The sequence below is a fragment of the Nicotiana tabacum genome, chromosome 10 (assembly GCF_000715075.1).
Source record: "Nicotiana tabacum cultivar K326 chromosome 10, ASM71507v2, whole genome shotgun sequence".
NCBI classification, from domain to species: Eukaryota; Viridiplantae; Streptophyta; class Magnoliopsida; order Solanales; family Solanaceae; genus Nicotiana; species Nicotiana tabacum.
Genome location: NC_134089.1, coordinates 70,752,583 through 70,775,236, shown reverse-complemented (window position 1 = coordinate 70,775,236; position 22,654 = coordinate 70,752,583). Strand labels below are relative to the sequence as shown.

General features: G+C 35.4%; 1 protein-coding gene and 1 long non-coding RNA gene across 2 annotated transcripts; one reads left to right on the top strand and one right to left on the bottom strand.

Annotated features, from left to right (window-relative positions):
- Window positions 1-2,073: 2,073 nt before the first annotated feature.
- Window positions 2,074-5,524, bottom strand: LOC107796194 (aluminum-activated malate transporter 8-like). The gene is made up of 6 exons (XM_016618940.2): window positions 5,239-5,524; window positions 4,955-5,098; window positions 4,533-4,805; window positions 4,306-4,433; window positions 3,902-4,045; window positions 2,074-3,052 (listed from the first exon to the last, which is right to left on the bottom strand). Exons 1-6 carry the CDS (start codon window positions 5,522-5,524, stop codon window positions 2,192-2,194), a joined length of 1,836 nt encoding a protein of 611 aa, XP_016474426.1. The 3' UTR covers window positions 2,074-2,191.
- A 7,037-nt stretch (window positions 5,525-12,561) lies between these two features.
- LOC107796195 (uncharacterized) lies at window positions 12,562-16,053 on the top strand. Its single transcript, XR_001650334.2, has 2 exons — window positions 12,562-14,642; window positions 15,863-16,053. It is a non-coding gene; the product is annotated as an uncharacterized LOC107796195 (long non-coding RNA).
- Window positions 16,054-22,654: the final 6,601 nt, after the last annotated feature.

The following is a 22,654-nucleotide window of genomic DNA, read 5'->3' as shown; positions in this document are numbered from 1 at the left end:
AAGGCTTCCGCACGAACTTCTTCGAATCCAAATCCTTAAAAATCGGGGGTGCCCCCAATATTTGATCAACCCGTGAGTTATATGTTTCTACATTTCTATCGTTAGCCTCAATTTTCTTTTCTCCGGATTTGATCCATATAGTTAGCTCCTCGAGCATTTTCATGATGGTGGAGTCAGTTCTCGATCCACTATCGTTTGATTTTTTCGGTATAGGCTTGACCCTTTGAATAACTTCGTGTGATGCATCGAGTTCGATTATGCTTGGCGCTCGATTCTGATTTTGGAGCTGTGTTATCGCATCTTGCTGAGTCTGCAACATTTCAAATATCATTCGAAGTCTAATCCCGGCTTCTTCACCACTTTGTGCATTCTGATCGGCTGCCCGGGCGTCTCTGCGGATGCTATTTTCAGGATCGGCACATAAAGTTCTATGAATTGCAATGCGAGAATTGACATAGACTGGATCTACGGCCTGTGGTCCATCGGGATTGATTGTAGGTACTCTGTTTCCCGAGGCGACTATGTGCTCGTTCTCGCCATGAAGACCAAGGTCGGTGTCTGTGTGAGTGGGCACTGCTTGAGAGTTTGACATGTTGATTATATTCCTGAAACCAAAGACACTTACAAGAACAAGTGTAAAAGCAATGTGTGTTATGAGGATTAATACTAGGCAATCACTATTATCCTTAGCCCCACGGTAGGCGCCAACCTGGTTATCCTAAAAATTGGATAACAATTAAACTTATAATATGATTTCAAGGATACGTGTGATTCACCTAATACTAATGGATAAATATAAAGATGAACAATGGGAATTGACAATAAAAATAAAGCAAACCGGCTATGCAACATAATTAAGCTCTCGAGCTCGTATTCCTTCGAACAAATTAATGCCAGAATAGTAAAGGATATCACAAGCTGATGAACAAAAAGGTAAGCTAGGAAATTTTATATTGCTTTGATATTCGTGAATATAAGGTGACTACAAATGATGGGGACTCCTCTTTATATAGTAGAGGAATCCTAATTATGATATAACTCTAATTATAGAAATAAATTCCATGATTAGCCTAAACAACCGCCCTTGATTTGATCTGTTCCGGGATTTCCGCTGAGATCTTCGACCGGTTACGGATATCTCGCCTTTCCGTTATTGTGCTTCGTTCAAAGTCGATCATATATAGTTATGATCACTATTGGCCTTGATCTCGACGAGTACCTCGATTCTCGAGCTTGATACTTTATCTTCGTGTTCTGACCTGATCTCGATTAAATGGCAAAATCGGGCAAACCTTATTCTAACCATATACAGTGTTATGATATTAGGTTTAGCATTGTATCATAGCCCGCGCGCGAGTTAGGATTCCTGCACCCTTCACACACTTGGTGACTCATTTTGAGATTTTGGGAACCATGTTGCTGTATTTCGTTTCTTTTGTATAGCGCTAGCTAGACCTATAACTCTGTATTCACTCGTAACGTCATAAAGATTCCATTTGTAGACTTGTATTACTTTGGGTTATGTCTACTTCAAAGGATTTACTAGTGACATTTATAATTATGGCTCACTTAAAATTATTTATATTTATTTCACTTTAATTACTTATTATTAATTAGTTATATTGGATCACGCGAGGGTGATTTAAGTATGTACAATATCATTACGGTTCACTCGGTGCAAGTTGGTAGGCACTGGGTGGCGACCATATTGCAATTCATTTTGAGGTGTGACAAACAATCTCTATGCCTATATATTGGAAATTTTATTAAACATTGTTGTTTGCAACTTAATTATGCTTTTACCTTGTTTTCTTTAGTTAAAATATTTCCGCTGTAATAAAATTTAGTCAGGATTAAGAACTTACGTTTCCCCTTTTATTTAATTGTTAGCATATATTTCAAGTCCCCGTTTCATTTATTTTTGTGTATATGAAAAAACTAGCATAGAAAACTTTAGCATCCTAAAACAGAAAAAAGGAAAAGGAGAGAAAAGAAGAGAATTTAAACGCACAAAATAACTTGTATTACATATACAAAATATTGAAAGGAAAGTTACGGTTTAACACTCTCCATCCTGCTTCGTCACTTTACTTGCTCTTATTATCATTTATCACTAGGGGTGAAATAAAACTACCGGAACAAATTTCACTCTCTTATGTCCTTTGTCTAATTTTTACACTGCAATTTGCTACTATTTACAATTGTCTATTTCCGACGATCCTTTTCTCCATGGGATGGATTCACCTCCTCCTATGCCATCCTCCATCACTGTCGTAATCACCAATGCCGTGCTTCCACGTACCCCAATTTCAACTGGTTCGAAAAATTGTGTGCTGTCATAAAGCTTTGTAATATCGGCGAAGTTCATAATTTTTTGTGCCATTTTCAACTCCTCCACTGTTGTTGCTGCACTGCTTTCACGTACCCCAATAATAACAGATTCTCTTTTCTTCTCTTCCGTTTTCACCTCCTCCACCACATGTATCTCACAAACAACAGATTCTTCTTTCTTTGCAGCTAGCGAATTATTGGCTGGATTCGCCTCCTCTATTTCCACTTTCTCTGCTGATTCAATGTTTTCACCTATCTCAATCACAATGAAATCACCACTCTCGACGTCATCCTCCATGACAGGATTCACAATTCCACGGTGCAGCAACTGGGACCAAGGCGGGGGCGGTGAAGAAGAAGAAGAAGAAGGCGAATCTTTCTTCTTCTTGAAATCTGCTTTGACTGAAAGCTCCTCAACAGCTTTGGAGATTTCGTGGACACATTTGGTGACGTCAATGAGTGTGGACAGAACAGATGCAGCTGGGACCAAGTCCATGACGTTTGATTCGTCATTTTGGAAGAAAGTTTTGGATGTACCGAGTGTCTTTTTAAGGTCATCAATGGAACTTTTTGCGTTACGCATGTGGGTTTCCTCCATGAAGGAAGAAGAAGGTTGCGTCATGGTTTTAATGGACAACGCAAGTTCCTTTAAGACTTTGCTAGATTCCGTGATCATTCTTTTGCATACTTCTTCTGTTCTCCTGTCGAATTCCGTTGGTACCTGGAAATATTAGTTAATATCAGCAAGTTGCCCAAAAAAAAAATACCAATTATTATATAAAGTTAATTAGTCCTATTTTACACGATGATATATGGTTGGATATTGAGTTTATATGTTAATAGTATGACTTAAATATCATATTAGTGTTTGGAAGAGAAATTAATAAATAATGTTAAAGTTTAAAATTTTGATAACTAATTAATAAGATTGTACAGATTTAAATTGGTGTATATAAATGGGGATGGACTATTGCAAATCCATTTTGTTTATTGAGAGATTCAAACTTACAGCACTCCCTCAGTTATGTGACATTTGTTTAACTGAGCATACAATTTAAAAGAAAGAAAAAATATGTGAAATTGTTGTCGGCTAAACATGCCATAAATATTTTTATGGCTATCAAATATTTCTTTAAGGACAAAAAGGAAGCTTAAAATTAAATTATCATTATTAAATATAAAAAAATATCATTCCTTTTTAAAGGACAGAGTGATATTAAGCTAAAAAGGTTCCCTGCCAGTCAAGGATTTCATTTCACCATTTATGCATATATGTCGTCACAACTAATATATGTGCACTTTAGTGTTATTTAAGAGCTTTTATGTTTTTTTTTTGGAAAGAATTGTTTTTATTATCCGCGCTTCATTTTATGTATAAAATACAATAAAAAAACCGACATATTAATTACATTCATTCCTTAATTTTGTCGGATACTGTTAACTTTTTAATATTCGTTTAACTGTTACCTGTAATCCACACGCGCAGGCGTGTTGCACCCTTCAATGCATGACACGCGGAAAGGGGAGGGAGAAGTAGGTCTTTAAGAAAGAGTGTTCAACTTATATCTACCTGAGATTTAGAATTTAAGCGGCCAGTAAGACCTACAAGATGGCAAGCACATTCTCTGGCAAGACTACCAATCTTCAAGTATTGTTTCCATGGATGACTAATCCTGAAAGATCCGTGAGGGGGCTCCCACCATGCAAAATTTGCCTGAATCGTTTTTCATTTTAATAATTAGTACTCAAATATCAGTAAATATGAATTGGCTCTCATGCTATACCTAAATTGGTAAAGAAAGGGCGGGATTAAAAGGGCAAGAATAAATTAATGCTTGCTTTTCCTTTGTCACCTTGGTCCTCCTCAAAACAAGTCAAACATAAATAAATAACCTCTTTTTGCCTCTCTGAAGATTGATGGAACTTGAGAATGAAAAAGTCTAACTAGTGAGGATATTAATTTGTTTTACTCACTAAAGATTCTTCAGTGGCCTTAGAACCAATAACACTAATGAAGGCTTCAAGAAAGCCCTTTTCATTGCTCTTGGTACCTCCACCATTCCCTTCAATCTCATAAATGTGAAAATACTCACTTCCAAAACCTGCAAATTAAGGAGAGAATTAAGTTTAACTTTTCATAAAAATTGTAATGACGGAAGGTTAATTAAAATAATAAAACAGGAATATATATATCCACTGACCATCTAAAAAACTTGCTAGCTTTTCAAGATTGGTACAAACAAGCTTATGAAGATCATCCCCGGCCCAAACTGGACGAATAACCATGGAAATGGTCATGACGGTGGCGACGCCAATCAGAATGGTCGCTAACCGCTCACAAGCAACGGTCAAAATATCCTCGGAGCGGTAACTTGAGACTGCGACCAAGCTAAAGGTCAACACAAAGATCATGGTTCCATAGTCATACCTCCTCTTAATTTGGGGGTAAAACCTTGTATATGTACCTACAGAGCCTGCATGGTGAAATGGGTTGAACATTTGATGTGAATAAATGAACAAGCGGAGTCTTTAATTAATTTCATTATGTGGAACAATTTAATGATTTGTGTCCATTTTGTTAATTTTGAGAAATAGGTTATACTATTATGCTTGTATTTCTTACCTACAATGAAGACCAAAACCCCAAGAACTATAGGATCCGGCCCTTCATTTCCCAAGAGGCCAGCTAAATATTTAGCTCCAACACCAAATACACCAGCCAGTGCCGTAGCAGTACCTCTGTTTATGCTCTTTGATATGGTTGCACCTGAATTTTAAAATAAACATCAATTAATATGTCTATTAATTCTCTCGAGAAAGAGAAGAAAACAAAATGATATCAACAAATTGGATGATAAATTAGACCAAAACTAGCAATGTGTTTAGGGAAAAAATTAAATAAATTACCAGTAGTGAATTCAAAAACAACCACCACAGTCAGGACAGCCCACATTACTGGTTGTTCAAAGCTATGATAAAGCGGCCCGTTATAGTAGAAAAATGAGACTAAAGTAAGAGCTAGTCCCACCTTAGCTGCATGCCAAATTTTTCTAGGATCATCTTTCCCAATCTTCTTTGTGTTTTTAGCAATGTTCCTAGCTTTGTCCTTTAACTTCCTGGGAAATCCCTTGAGCTGGCTCCACCAGCTGGTGAAGATACCAGCTTTTTCATGGTTTGTTGAATCAATCTCCATTAAAATGGAAGATTTGGAACTGGCTGAGTTGGTATAAAGGATAATAAAGAAGAGCCTAGAGAAGATGCTGGGATGAAAATGCACAATGGAACCACCTCAACCTCTTTAATTTATATAGTTAAGGAGATGAGTTGGGATTCAATATTTTATTTTATTTACACATGAGTATTTGTCTTGTCTTTGATCTTTCTTGTGAAGAACAAGTGTGTTTTGTTTTTTCTTTTTCTGCCTCAAATATTAATCATTTTAGCAAATTGGATTTGTTTCATCTTTATACATGCGTATCTGTCTCGTCTTTGATCTTTCGTGAAAAGGATAAGAGCTTATTTTCTTTTTAACTACATTCAATCTCAAATATTAATCGTTTTAGCAAACTCAATTTGTTTCATTTTTATACATGTGTATTTGTGTCTTGTCTTTGATCTTTCATGAGAAGGATAAGAGCTTATTTTCTTTTTAACTATATTTGGTCTCAAATATTAATTGTTTTAGCAAACTTAATTTGTTTCATCTTTATATATGTGTATCTGTCTTATTATCTTTCGTGAGAAGGATAAGAGCGTATTTTCTTTTTAACTACATTCGATCTCAAATATTAATCGTTTTAGCAAACTGAATTTTTTTCATATTTATACATGTGTATTTGTCTTGTCTTTGGTCTTTCGTGAGAAGGATAAGAGCTAATATTTTTTAACTACATTCGGTGTCAAATATTAATCGTTTTAGCAAATTGAATTTTTGTGAAATTGTATGCTGAATACAAGAGAAAATTATATGTGAAATTGTATTGCAGCTAATGCAGCATATACAGAACTATTTAGATAGAAAATCTACAAAAGGTTAGAGTTTCTATCTTAAATCTATGTTTCCGGAGGCAAAAAAATTAAATGAATGAAGTGGCTAAATCTTGAAACCTTGAATTAGTAGTAGTTATTAATTACCCTAGGTAAGAGAACATAAAATCTATCTTTACGATCAGAAGTCATTTATGTACTTGAACTTACTATCACCATCTTTCGTCAATGTGCATGCATGCTTCCTTAACCTGCATTGATAAATTTTTGTGTTCAAGTAATTTGAATCTCACATATCAGTCCAATTTAACTCTAATAATTGGTCGAACTGATATCCAACAAATCAAAGTGACAACCGAATTATCGAACATAACTATTTCTCTTTTCCTTTTCATTATAATATATTCCAAAGTTAAATCCCAAGAAGTACAACGCAGGATTCTCAAAGGGTTTAACAGCAAATATTGATTTTTCAATATTGAATCATGTTTTCTCCTGCAAAGCCAAAATCTAAAGAATTCAAAATAAATTTTAAAAAAAATTAGATGAGAATAAAAAAAGGGGAAGGGGGGAGGAGGAGGGGGAGGTGGGTTAATAAAGTCAAATTGGCGTAAACAACCAAGAGTTTGCCGAAGTAATGACATCAAGCAAAACAAAATGAGGTGAGAGCCATAACTGTGCTGTTTACTCCAGCTTCTCAACTAAGGAAAACCTCCATTAATTAATTTTTTGGTTTTTGCCATAATAATTGTACTAATAGTGAGTTGTAAGTAGGAGAGTAAGGTACTGAATAAGTACGGATAAGAATTGTGACAATCTTCACCGCAAAATGTGGGAAGTAGCAATTGTAACGCTTCTTACATTTATTTTCTTGGATTTCATGAATAGAAGTAGATCAGTTCGGTATAAATGCAAACTTCCTTTTTCAAGTATTGTTTTGCAAACTCACCTTAGAAAACTTCGGCATCAAGGGAGTGTTTGGTACGAAGGAAAACCTTTTTCAATTTTTTTATGTTTGGTTGGCTTAAATATTTTGAAAAATATTTTCCTCATGAACTCATTTTTCTCCAATTGTAGAAAAATATTTTCCCTACGAAGAAAAAGGGAAAACATATTCCAAAACTCTTTTTAACCTTCCCACCTTATTCCCCAGCCCCACCAACCCACCCTCACACCCCACCTACCAACCCCATCCCAACCCCCATCACACTCCACCGCCACCCTAAATAAAAATATTATTAATAGTACTTTTTTAATGTTAGAAATAGATTTTTTTTTCATTTTCACAAATGAGTATTTTCTTTTCATGATATAAAAAAGTATTTTTTTCATTTTAACAAAAAAAAATACTTTCTTTTGATGATGTAGCAAAAGTATTTTTTTCATTTCAATAAAATGAGTATTTTCTTTTCATGATGTAGAAAATGTATTTTCTTTTATTGCAATAAAATGATTACTTTATTTTCATGTTGTAGAAAGAGTACTTTCTTTTTCAACCAAAAAAAGAGTATTTTCTTTATAGTTATGGAGCATAAATTTCAACGTTGTTTTGCGTAAAAAAAGTAAAGCAACACATTAGTTCCTTTGGTTTTGTGTGAATTTTTAGGAGAATAATTAAATAGTTGAAGAAAATAGAGTCCTAAAACATTGGGTAATTAGGGGGGAGGAAGGAAACATGGGGACTTGGGGGCAGGGGGTGAGAAGATTAGCACAAAAATATATTTTCTACTCTCTAAGCAACAACAACAACAAAAATGACCCAGTAAAATCTCACTAGTGGGGTCTGGGAAGGGTAGTGTGTATGCAGCAGAGAGGCTGTTTCCGAAAGACCCTCGGCTCAAGAAGACGAAAAGAGACAATATCAGTATAACTAGTAGAAACTATAGGAAAAATAACATCATGAAAATGAGAAAGTAGATGCAAAGCAAAAGCGATAGATGATACATAGACTCGACACTATGAAAAATAAAAGAGTAGTAAGATGCAACATTGCCATTAACTAACTTCGATAAAAACTCTACCAGGCTAGCCTCACAAAGGTACGAAGTAAAGAAAGACTCAATTACATCCTAACCTACAACCCTAATACTCGACCTCTGTAGCTTCCTATCAATGGCCATGTCATCGGAAATCTGAAGTCTCGCCATGTCCTGCTTGATCATCTCTCTCCAATACTTATTAGGCCGTCCTCTACCTCTTCCCGTGCCCTCCAAAACCAGTCGTTCACACCTCCTTACCGCAACATCTGGGCTTCTCCTTAGTACGTGTCCGAACCATCTAAGCCTCGCTTCTCGCATCTTGTCATCAATGGGAGCCACATCCACCTTCTCCCGAATATCTTCATTCCTAATCTTATCCATCCTAGTGTGACCGCACATCCACCTCAACATCCTCATTTCTGCTACTTTCATCTTCTGGATATGTGAGTTCTTAACAGGCCAACACTCAGCCCATACATCATGGTCGGTCTAACCACCGCTTTGTAAAACTTACCTTTGAGTATCGGTAGCACTCTATTATCACACGGGACTCTAGATGCCAACTTTCACTTCATCCACCCCACCCCAATACGGTGTGTGACATCCTCGTCGATCCGACTATTCTTTAACCAAACACTATAAAATATTTTCCGGAAAAAGTTTTCCACTCACCAACCAAACAAGGAAAAATAAGTGATAGAACCACTCATTTTCCATGAAAATATTTTCTAAAAAAAACATTTTTCATGGAAAATATTTTTCTTGATACCAAACACACCCCAAGTGATGTTCTCTTTTCTTTCAATTTTGTAAAATGCAAGGAGTAGATTAAATGGACTTTTGTCCCCTATCTTCGGCACCAACTCTGTTTCACCTCCCTTAACTTTAGACCTTAGCAGAGTATACCTTAGAATGTGATGAAATGGTACTCCCTCCGTTCCAATTTACGTGAACTTATTTGACTGTATATGGATTTTAAGAAAAAAATGAAGATTTTTAGAATTTGTGGTCCTAAACAAGTCCAAATGGGACCCAAAGTATTTGTGTGGTTATAAAAGCTTCTCATTAAGTGTAGAGTTGTAACTTTAAGCTAAATTGTTACCAAATTTAGAAAGGGTTCATTCTTTTTGGAACGGACCAAAAAGGAAATAGGTTCACATAAACTGGAACAGAGAGAGTACAGTTTTAGCCTCCCTTAACATTATCAGGATAATGACGTCACATGACATGCACGTGATTTTATATTTTGAAAAAGAGATAAATTAAGCTGACTGTTAATATATGTAAATTATTGCATCACCCTTTTAAAATATCGAGAATTGTTTAGTGTTCATTAAACTCAACAAATTAGCTGCTCCATTCTATTTATTTTCGAGATACACTTCCCCCAGACTTATTTCATGTACACTTACTTTTAGTCTATCTAAAAAAAAAAAAGAACTTTCTATAGTTAAATATAATTTAATTTAAATTCTTATTTTACTATTACTGATATAAAGTTAGAGCCATAAAAATATTAATATATCATGAATTATAAAAACAATTCTTATTTTTTCTTAAATTTAGTGAGCAGTCAAACAAAGCCTTATAAAATGAGTATAATTACATGACCTGACATGCAGTATGTTATGATATACTAATAAGGGAAATGGCGTTGAGGTGGAAGTTTACAGTGTAGTACCGCAATACATGCCAGCTATTTACGAGTTGGAGAAACTGTTATATATTCCTCCCTCTAATTTTATGTAATGCAATTTGATTGGGCACGAATTCGAGAAAGAAAGGATTATTTTAAACTGGTAGTAATTTACAGCAAGTTTTAAATAGTTGTATGATTATAAATTATTATATTAAAGTTAAAATGAAAAGCTTAAAGTTAAATTATTTTTAAATATACAAAAATATTATTCGTTTTAGAAACATGCTAAAAAGCAAAGTATATCATACAAATTGAAACGTGAAGTAATATACTAAGGGTTAAAATGTTATATACTATCTCGAATCTATTTCTTTATGGTTCTAATGTTCAATCAATCTTATGCTTCCTTCACGTGCTGTTGAATTTGATGAAATAATCACAGACTCAACGAAGAAGAAGAGGGAAGGTTCGAGAAAGAGACGGGAGATGTTTCTGTCTAAAATAGGCAACTTGGTCCCAAAGTGCAACCACTAATCATTTATATACAAGTCCACATACATTCAGGTCTAACCAATTTATATATATTGTTAAAAGGAGAGGAAAAAGTCATCTCCTCAAGTCAAGTGGCAACTTAGAAAAACGCCACATGGCATAAATAATTAATAATTAGTTATTTAATTAATAATTTATTATTAGTTATTATTTTTTGAATTTAAATATCTATAAAATAATAAATCTATATATTATTAAAAAAAAACGAAAAATCCATCTCCTTAAGCCAAGTGGCAGTCTAGAAAAAAGCCACATAGCATATTAGTTATTTAGTTAATAATTAAATGCCTATATAAGTTTCATTAATTTAATAGAAATTTTATTCATTAAATTTCAGATAATATTATTGAGAACAATAGGATAAAATTTAAAATAAAAAAAAATATTTCAAGAGTAATAAAATATGTATCTTCTATTACATTGACAAATAAGATGACAACTGAAATTTATTAAAGTAATACAATCTAATTTGTTCAAACAAGTCCGATCACAATTTAATTTAATTAATATTTTTTAATGTTGACCGAATATCGCGCGGGTGTTAAATTTTAAATAGTTAAAAATAAAAGGAGATTAGGCAATACGAATAATTAGCTACATACAGAATAGTCAAGTGGCCTAAATATAACTCCAACACCCCCTTCAAGTTGGAGGGTGGTTCGCTACACCCAACTTGTCCAAAATAAACTTGTGAGTCACAATATAGCCATATAGGTACAAACTTGTGCATGATATCAGTTATCTAGCACTGGTTAAAATTCAAATGACGTTTAATTAGTATTTGTGAGCGTTGGGGGAATAGGAGTAATAAAAAATTACAAGGGTGGTTATGTTTCTTGGCTATTATGGAAGTTTAGCACAAACAATCGTATCCATGCAGAACAGTGGACTTTCTACAAGGGACTCATAGGGGCAGACGCCCAATGGCTCCATCCAATAGAAATTGAAATGGACTGGTGTCACATCCCAATCTATTCCCTGGACGTGACTGACACACAACTAACACCATACACCAGGCGAAGTAATTTATGTACTCTTAACCTCTATATAAGTCTTAACCTTTATATAAGCCTTGAGAGAAATACGTACAAGCCTAAATGCATTAAAAATCACTAAATACAAAATAATTATCCAACAAAAAATATAATTTATTTGTAAAATCTGGTGAACACTCAAGCAATAAATCTCTAACCAAAATTCCATACTAAGACCATCTAAAGAGTTATGTGAGTTTTATTGTCTGGCATGTAAATCTCAAAAGAAATGAAAGACATAAAATAGGAAAAGCTGAAAAATAGCCTCCTCGAGTAATGTGGCGGCTCATCTCAGCAATGGAATCCGCTCACGTACTCTTCAACCACTAGTCTCGTCCTCATCAATAGTATTTGCATGGACATGCATGTAAGGAGTGAGTTATATGTAAATATAACCCAGTAAGATCCTCAACCCGCTACTTTAAATACCCCTGGAACAAGTGTTAGAAAATACAAACACACAACGAGCACAAAAATAATATGCACAGAAATTATTTCACCATATAACTACCCATAAGGTTCAAACATATATTCAACAACAACATTATATATCTGATCACAATCGATACTAAGGACTTGTCATAAACGATAGTGAAGGAAATTAACCAAACACCCCGACTAGTCCACGACAACATGCTCCAAATATATCACGTCAGCATACACAATGCCCCAAAAATATTACAGCAGCGAAGAAATAAATTTCTAATGCCCGAACGCCATAGCACGAGGCTATGCCTCACACAAATCACTTATCAAATAATTTTAGCTTTTTCACAAAATAATATATATTTGCGGCTGGTCGAAGATCACCAATTCTGCCAAGCACATGCTCGTCCAAACACATGGACCGGGCAAACAAAACATACTTTCAAAATGGGTTTTCACTACTTGAAATTGGGCCTATTGCAACGATTTTTTCTGCAACGGTTTTCACTACATTGATGTAACCGTTGCCTAAGGGTCTAAGTGCTTTTGAGACACTTTAGATATAGAACCGTTGCCTTTTTCTAGGAACCGTTGTTGTAGCATCAATGTTTGCAACGATTTTGTAACCGTTGCAATAGACATATCTTTGGCGACGGATTTTAGGCTAAAAGTATATACTGGGTCGGTGTATTGCTCCCTCCTCTTTTTCCCCCATTTCACTAAGCTTGTCCAACACTATTATTTTATTTTTTATCTTTTATCTTTTATTTTAATTATAACATCTGTAAAACTCCTAAAACCCCAAATAACTTCAACGCACTCAAAGACCTAAGGAACAAAGTCTGTTCCGAAAAACTCTAGTATTCTCTTGAGATCTATGGAAGAATCATCCCAAAGCCATGATCAGTAGTTGTAGCCGTAAATTATCACCACAATCTGTGCCAAATAGCTTTGGAAACCTGTATGTATATAGCATCTCGCTGCCGGTAGCTGTACATCATTGTCGGTACGTAACTGTAAAATTCTATTGGGTGACGCCGGTAAGTGTATTTTCTTGGATAGATGTTTTAGCAATCTTAGATTTCGTGTATTCTACCTACTGCTTGTTGCAGGTTAAAGGTGCAAAAATTTGAAATCCCTAATTTAAGATGTGTGGTAATGTATTTAAGATTTGGGGGTTTCTTCTTGAATTAATCATCCCTTTCTTGTTCCACTTATTAATTTCTTGTTGAGTTCATCATTTTTATTTCTATTGAAGCTTTGAATCTAAATTAGGGACATGTTAGGATTTTTCATATTAAAATTCTTCCATTTTTGCTCTTTATTCTTAAAATTGGGGATCTGTTAGGGTTCTTTTTCTTCTTTATTGCATCTTTATAATTGATTGACTGTCCATTTTTGAAGGCTATTCGTGGGTTTTAGTAGCTGCTAATCATCCATTATCAACTCTTTCTTATGAATCATCTTAGAAAGTCAGTAAAATCATCTATAGAAGCACAAAAAAATCTAAGACCATAGTGTAGGTGTATTTTATCATTGGTCGTCTTTGGATTACTGTTAAGAATGAGTTTCATATGCTTATTTTGTGTTTTTCTTGGTTTAGGAGGTAGAATTGTACAGAAAAACTAATTGAATGACTCTCACATGAATCTTTCCTATTAACTTTTAGCTAACTATGGCTCCAAACTCTTACCTGGTAATAGATGAAGTTGGTCTTGCGGGTTTGAAAGCATCATTGTGTTTTTCTTTTTTCTCATTTCTTAGTTGACTTAATTCTAGTAGAATATTCTGCTTTAATAGTTAATGCCTTGTAGCCTCATTTTACAATTTTAAGAGACAAGTAATTCAGTATCAAATTGATCCATCAAAAGTTATAAAGATTGCCATGTTACTTTAGTATTTTGCATGACATGTATATTTTTTATGGTTATATTTGCTTGTTAGTTCAATTGTAAAATCGTTTTTTTCCAACAACGTCATGTGACATGTCCAGCTTAGAGCTAACGAGATAATTATGATAACATGGAAAGTAGGAACAGTTATACAATTTTGAGCAATTTTGTACCCCTGGCAGTTGAATTGATTTGTCATGATGCTTTTGATTTTATGGCTAACACACCTGTCATAGTTGTTTTAATTGAATATTTCACACTTGGTTTTAATGTGCATAACTTTAGAGATTCTTCTATGGTTTTTAATTTGAAAATATTGTTGCTATTTTTCTGTTTTGGCTTGGCATAAAATCTTCAATTTGATTATTTGTTAGTACTTTAATATACAACCACAAGATGGAGGAATATCCCAAGATGGACCAACTCAAGAAAGTGAAGATGAAAATCAATCAGTCATGGAATCCAAGCATCGTGGACGCATGAGATTGTATAGGCGGGGGTTACGAAAACAGTTTTGAAAGGAAAAGTTGGAGGTTCTGGGCCTCTATAAATGTTACTCAGGAGAAGTTGAATAAAAAAAATAGAGAAAATTAAAGACATGATGCATCAAAGAATTCAATAAAATTTACAAGTAAAACTAGAGAAACAAAAAGAGAATTTGTGACAAGAAATTACGAACGTGGTTGAAATGCTAGCTATATTTGCTGCTCGTTCATTGGGAGAAGATCGATACCTCTGCACCTCAAACTGCTATTCAACAAATATTTCATCGTTCATCTTTCTACTAGTAGTAACAAACAAGGTCAGTATTTATTTTAGATGCTACACCAACTCTACTCTTCCTTCTCTTCCTCTTATAACTTTCTATCTACTATAAACACCCATGATACGTACATATTTAATATCTCTCTCGTGAGAAGGATTACTGGAGAAAGCTATATTTGTACAGAAACACCAGAACTTTAATCTAAGATACAAAAAAAAAAAGGGGGGGGGGGGGGAAATGAATAAAAGGGGGAAAAAACCACATGATGTAGAAAGTTAAAATTTCCAGTACTTGTGATAATAACTATGGTAACTATTTGACTCTACACAGCAAGTTACTATATTTGATTTCTTTGCTAAATTAAGATATTTTCATTCTTACATTTGATGGTCTATTCTCATGTACAATTCATGTGAAGCAACTACTACTCATCTATTCCTAGATAACTACCAAGTTTAAAATTTTTCCTTCTCTGTTAATGATCTTGATTAGATCAGAAGTTGAAAGAAATTATGTGGAGTGAAATAAAGTACTTATTATAAGTACCTCTAAGTACAGATCTTTGTTTCTAAACTCGTCTGATTCCCATATTTACTGTGATGATTTCTGAAATTAATTCAATTCAAAGATACTTTTGTTTCTTTTGAACGAAAAGGTAGTAAAGGATTGGAATATTGGCGACTGGACAAGGTGCAATGGGTTTAATTACCTAGCAACCCCTTTATACTTGCATATACTTCTAGCAACACCAATTCTTCTTCTATAAGGAGAAAAAAAAGAGAACATAATTTGGTTATGGAAAAGATTTTTTAAACTTGACATGGAAAATTTGTGTAGTTATTAAGTATATATGTACCTTCTTAGTGAAATTTGTGAAAGTTGATGTACCCAGTACTCGATGGCAGCCATGAATCAACTTTTTTAGGTGTTGCTCTACTAAAGTAGTCGGCCTAACCTTCGGTTCAGTTCTGGTCTGGGGAAGGCCGATCAAAGAAAGGATTAGTGACTTCCTGGATTTTTTCCTTTCTTTAATGGATAGAATTCCTCTTTCCGTGGGGTCCGGATCAGGAATAATAAATAAAATGGAAACAAGATAAAATCTTATATCAAATCATTTATATACTTATGCTTTTATCACTAGTCTATATGAAGTAACAAAAGTTGAGTATTGATGAGCTGATAAATCATGTAGCATTGTCAAAATGTTTAACATGACTTTAATGTTATCTCATACTCTTATTTGTCATCTTTTGTAGGTGAAGTAAATGATAAAGTTACAGACAAAAACAGTGAAGACCTTGTTAAGAAGATTTCAATTGTTGCTGAAGTTTTAGATATTTTAGGAATCTTTTAATTTCATTCATTTTGAAACTTATGCTAACTTTTGAATTGTATTTTGCTCTTATGGATATTATCAATTGGATAATTTGGATTATGCTTTTGTTTATGAATAGTTTTATTTTGTAATGTATATAAATTTTGGTGTATTACATTTTATTATGCATAATTATTTATTTACACCCGGGCTAGCATGTGTGAGCCGTTGCCATAGGTGCGGTGAGCCGTTGCAGTAGGTGTTATACTAGCTTTTAGTCTCGACAAAACCGATGCAATAGTTATTCGAAACCGTTGCAATATCATAATTTTGGCATTGCAATAGATTTAATAAACCTTTGCATAAAGATATTGCAACGGTTATAACCCGTTCCAATTGACTAAAAATTCCGTGGTAATAGAAGGAAGGAAAAACCGTTGCAATAGATAGTAATATAGCAACGGTTACACAAACCGTTGCAGTAGATCTATTGCCACGCGACCTGGTGAAACGGTCCGCAAACCGTTCCAGTAGCTCTATTGCAACGGTTTTCAGCCATTGCCATAGGACTAATTTCTAATAGTGAAAAGGAAAAGCAAGAATCAAAGCTTAAAGTCTCACTTACCTTGCTAGCGGGATGTTTTTCAACTTTGCAATATTTAGAACACCAACCAAATGGAATGGCTTCAATCTATCCAAAATATTGAATGACATATCCTAATTAGCGTAGGTGAAATTTTTTCATAATTTTATGACAAATCAAAATCAAAGTCAACCCTCGATATAATTAATAAAAAAATTGGTACACAATTAAATGCCAAACGAGGCACTGTAACGCTGCAATGCTAACGTCCCAGATGAACTTCACGTACTTATACCATTGTTTTCTTTCTAACATGCATAATCTCATAACTTTCATATAATGGTTAAATTCTTAATCATTGTTCTCGTCATTACTTATTTATTATTATACTAATTTGTCCACATTCTTGTCTTAATCATTGTCAACATATACATGGTAACCATATTACTCATATTAATTCACTGTACTACTGAAGCGTATAAGTAGATATACTTAATTACTTGGATTCTTTCTATCATAATTAAAGACAATTAATTGCTACTGCTCCTAATTTCTCAAGTTAAATTAGCTTAATTATATTACACTGGAATATAACATACTAACCTTGCTACGCCAACAACAACACTTAATCATCCTTTAGCCACCAGTGTTCTAAGATAGTAAAGTCCAAATAACTCATTTATAAACCAGTTCTTAGTTTGCAATTCCTCGCTACCTAATTTTACAGTTTACGAATTATTGCTATAATATTTGGTTCTGTAATTACCACTTTAATCATTAATTAGCTTATACACTTTATTTTGCCATCACTTTTATTCTAGATAAAATAAATTCAAAGTGCATGTTAAAGTTAATATTCATACCTGGACTCCTATAAAGTTGTAAAAGATCTTCACAGTAAAAGCTTTCTGACGTGCCTTCAATATTCCCAATGCTCTTGATCTATTTTGCTGCTTCTCTTCACTGCTAGAATAAGATTAGTTTAACTAATACTCTCTTAAACGTGGGCAGTAATTGGGACTGGGGATGTCTCACAGCCCAATTCTTTTATTGTCTTAAAGCCCACGATTAAACAACTTTGAATGGTCCACTAGCAAATTAACTATTATCCTATTTTATACTCCATCCGTTCACTTTTACTTGTCCACTATTCTAAAAAATAGATTTTTATTTTTATTTGTCCACTTTTGCGAGAAAAATAATTTATTTTTCCTTTTTTGCTCTTATCATTAATTACTCATTCCAAATCATTTTCAAAATTCATTAAATCTATACACCAATTAATATGGGTATCATTGTAAATTATGCACTTTATTTATTATTTCTTAAGTGATGTGCAAAGTCAAGAATGGATAGGTAAAAGTGAACAGAGTAAGTATATTACAATAAATCCTCTTTCGTTAACTTATATATGGCTCATCAATAACTAAAAAAAATAATTCTTTAATCTCGCAATAAGTATGAAAAAATATTTTCGGTCATTACAACTGCACAGAGGTTATCGAAATGATCAACAACTCTGACTCAATATATGTGACTTCTCTTCTCTTGTTAACGATTGCATGTCATTATTGAAGCCAATAGAAATGCAGGAGATCAAGCACATGTTCAGGGTAATCAATATAGTGGCGGATAGGCTTGCACTGAAAGGGGAAAACGAGCATCTTTTAGTTCTACTACCTGATCTAGCTTGTCTTCCAACATTTTACTTATCACTAATGGAGAGGGTGTCACGACCCGGAACGTTCCCCAACTTCGGGGCTGTGATGGTGCCTCACATTTCTCTCGCCAGGCAAGCTAATATTAGAGTATTTGCTCATTGTTAACAATTCAAATTATATAACAATAAAGAACCGAAATAGTTGAAATAAATTCTGAAGTAAAGAGCGGAAAATGTAACAACCAAAATCTCTAATACAATCCGAATCTGGTGTCACAAGTGCATGAGCTACTAGAATACTAAAGATAAAAGGTCTGAATAAAACACAGAGTTGTCTGAGAGAAAGTATATAGCTAAAATAATAAGAAAGGGACTTTAAGGGATGCAAACGCCGAGCAGCTGTACCTCAAGTCTCCACACTGATAGCTAGCCCGAGCATGCTAATGACCGTCGCTGAAACCGACTACAAAATCTGCATAAGAAGTGTAGAGTGTAGCATGGGTACAACCGACCCCATGTACTCTATAAGTGCCGAGACTAACCTCGCCGAGGTAGTGACGAGGCTAAGGCGGGTCACTTACACTATAACCTGTACACAATTTAAAATAAAGGCATGAAAGGAAAATAAGGAATGAAATAAGTAAGTTAACTGAACAAAATAGCTCAATCCTAAAAAAAACCCAGTGAAGGTCAGAATTACCAACCCTTAGAGTCTCGTACGAAAATACCAAAAACCAACACAGTAAGGAAATTGAAACACATAGCCTGTTGCGGAGCGCAACCCGATCCCACCATAATAATATCAACAATAGTAAAAAATTTATATATGTTACGACGCGCAACCCGATCCTACCATATAATCAGAATCAAAATCAAAATTCACCCTTATTTTACCGTATCAATTTACTCTTATTTCACTTGTTGCAGCGCGCAACCCGATCCCACCATATTAGTATAAATTCACCCTTATTTCACCATATCAATCCACTCTTATTTCACATGTTGCGGCGTGTAACCCGATCCCACCATATCAGTATCAAATTAATAACTCAAATAACAAGAACCTATATGATTAACAAATATGAAGCCGAATCAAAAAGGAAACCACGTACCAAATTGAGGATTCACCATATGTACTATTAAACAGTAAGACAAGTCCAGTAAATGACAATTAAAGGGTGCAAGTAAGTCAATTAAGTCAAATAGCAGTGAATCATGAAAGCATGGGAAGATCTAACATTTTTAACATGAGAATAATGATTAACAAGTTGCGGATAAAGGTATTGGAAGCATTTAAAGTACATAACAGTTAAGGCATTGAAGGAAATAATTAAGGAAATGCAAAAAATCAGGGAAAACAAGCCATTCGGCTGCGTATAAGCACTCCTTACCTTGCACATACGCCGCAACATAGGAATTTCACATAGCACATAGCCCGAGGGTTCATAATTCCCTCAAATCAAGGTTAAACCCAATACTTACCTCACTCCGCATTCAACTAGAGCTCTACTGGGGCCTTTCCTCTAGAATCCGCCTCCAAACCAATCATATCTAACCACAATTAACTCGATAATATTAAATAATGCTAAGAAAATCAATTACAATACACAAAGTTAGGATTTTTACACTTTTTCCCAAAAAGTCAAAAAAGTCAACTCCAGGTCCGCTTGGTCAAAACTCGAAATTCGAACGAAAACCTATTTACCCATTCACTCCCAAGCCCGATTATGTAATTAGTTTCGAAATCTGACTCCAAACTGAGGTCTAAATTCCGAATTTGCAAACCTCCCAATTCTTCCCAAATCCCTAGTTTTCTACCATGGAAGAACAAAGATTAAGGCTAGGAATTAATGGGTGTTGATGGAAATGAAAGAAAACTAGTTAAAATCTACTAACCTATGAAGTTGGGATGAAAAACCTCTTCAAAATCGCTTCTTGGCCGAGCTCAAACTTGAAAATGGGATAAATCCCAATTTTTGGACCGTTTAAAAGGCTGTGCGTCAGGTGTTTATCGCATTCGCGAGACACCTGACGCAATCGCGAAGCATTGCGGCCTAAATGGCCTTCACATTCGTGGGAAAACCTACGCATTCGCGATGGTCTCACCCACCTAGCCTTTGCATTCGCGAGTCTAGGCTCATGTTCGCATAGAGAAACCCCTGCCCTACCAGAATCTCCCTTAACCCATCACGTTCGCGTGCAAACGGTCACGTTCGCAAAGGGTAATCCATCTACTGATTCATGTTCGCGACCGGTTCTACGCGTTCACGTAGAAGAACACCCTCCCCTATCCCAGTTTTCCCTTCACGATCGCGGAAGTACCTTCGTGATTGCAGGAGTACCTTCGCGATTGCGGGAGTACCTTCACGATTGCGAAGTACAAAACCTCAGATACCAGCAACACTCAAACAAACTAGATTTTTCTAAGTTCAAATGGTCTATAGGCTATTCAAAACTCACTCGAGCCCTAGGGGCTCCAAAATAAACATGCACCCAAGTCCAAAAATATTATACGAACTCGCTCGCATGATCAAAACACCAAAATAACACCTAGGACTATGAATCAGACACCAAAACGAATAAATATTTTAATAAAACTTAAGAACTTTCATTTTAACAACCGGACGTCCGAATCACGTCAAATCATGTCCGTTTTGCATCAAATTTTGCAGACCAATCGTAAATACAGTAACGGACCTACACCAAGTTCTAAAACCAAATATCCGGACCCGTTATCGACAAAGTCAAATTTCAGTCAAACGTTTTAATTCTTTAAACCTTTAAGCTTCAATTTTTCATTAAATTTAGATAATTCGAGCTAGGGACTTTTGAATTTGATTCCAGGCATACGTCCAAGTCCTAAATCATGATACAGATGCACCGAGATCGTTAAAACATGGATTCAGGTCTATTTGCTTAAAATATTGACCAAAGTCAACCAAAGTGAGTTTTAAAGAACGATTTCATATTTTAATCAAGTTTTCACATAAAAGCCTTCCGAAAAAAGACACGAATTGCGCACGCAAGTCGAGGAAGGATAAAAGGAGCTATTTGAGGTTTCGAAACACAGAATTAAGGTTTAACGCTCTAGATGACCTATTGGGTCATCCCATTCTCCACGTTTAAAACAAACGTTTGTCCTAAAATGGACATAGAAATGTACCTAGACTGGTGAAAAGGTGTGGATATCTACTTCGCATGTCCGACTCAGACTCCCAAGTGGCTTCCTCGATCGGCTGACCTCTCCACTACACTCGAACTGAAGGATAACTCTTTGACCTCAACTGTCGGACCTGCCAGGCTAGAATATCCACCGGCTCCTCCTCATAAGCCAAATCCTTATCCAACTGGACTGAATTAAAATCTAACACATGGGACGAATCGCTATGATACTTCTGGAGCATAGACACATGGAACACCGGATGATTTGCTGATAAACTAGGTGGAAATGCGAGCCTGTAGGCCACCTCACCCACTCTCTCAAGAATCTCAAAGGGTCCAATATACCTAGGTCTCAACTTGCCCTTCCTCACGAACCTCATCACACCCTTCATGGGTGAAACTCGGAGCAATACACTCTCTCCAACCATGAAAGCAACATCTCGAACTCTACAGTCGGCATAACTCTTCTACCTAGAATGAGCTGTGCGAAGTTGATCCTGAATAATCTTGACCTTATCCAAGGCATCTAGTACCAAATATGTACCTAGCAATCGAGCCTCCACCGGCTCGAACCATCCAACTGGCGAATGGCACCGCCTCCCATATAATGCCTCATAGAGAGCCATCTAAATGTTAGACTGATAGTTGTTGTTGTAGCCAAACTCCGCAAGTGTCAAGAACTAATCCCAAGAATCCTCGAAATCTATAACACAAGCATGAAACATATCCTCCAATATCCGAATAGTACGCTCGGACTGTCCGTCCATCTGGGGAAGAAATGTTGTGCCCACTCAACCTGCCTGCCCAACTCACATTGTACTGCCTTCCAGAAGTGCAAATCACCAGGTCTCTGATGCTTGTACTTTACTTGTTGAAAATTTAGACACCGAGCTATATATGCAACTATATACTTCTTCATCCTTCTCCACCAATAATTCTGCTGCAAGTATTGATACATCTTGGCGGCACCCGGATGAATAAAATACTAGGAACTGTGGGCCTTCTAAAGAATCAACTCCCGAAGCCCATCCACATTGGGTACACAAATATGACCCTGCAGCCTTAAAATCCCATTATCTCCCACAATAACCTACTTAGCACCACCATGCCGCACTATGTCCCTAAGGACAAGCAAATGAGGATCATCATACTACCGCTCTGTGATGTGCTCATACAATGAAGACCGAGCGACTGTCCAAGCTAGAATACGCCTGGGCTCTGAAACGTCTAACCTCATGAACTGGTTGGATAAAGCCTGAATATCTGATGCAAGCGGTCTCTCACAAATTGGAATGTACGCAAGGCTGCCCATACTCACTACCTTTCTA

Bases quoted from the DNA above. Each gene is read 5' to 3' on its own strand.
- LOC107796194 (XM_016618940.2), bottom strand. From the start codon at position 5,524: ATGGAGATTGATTCAACAAACCATGAAAAAGCTGGTATCTTCACCAGC. The intron at 4,046-4,305 runs GTGAGTAAAACA...AAAACGATTCAG, and splicing joins AGGCCACTGAAGAATCTTTA to GCAAATTTTGCATGGTGGGA. The intron at 3,053-3,901 runs GTAGATATAAGT...TAATATTTCCAG, and splicing joins GCTTAAATTCTAAATCTCAG to GTACCAACGGAATTCGACAG.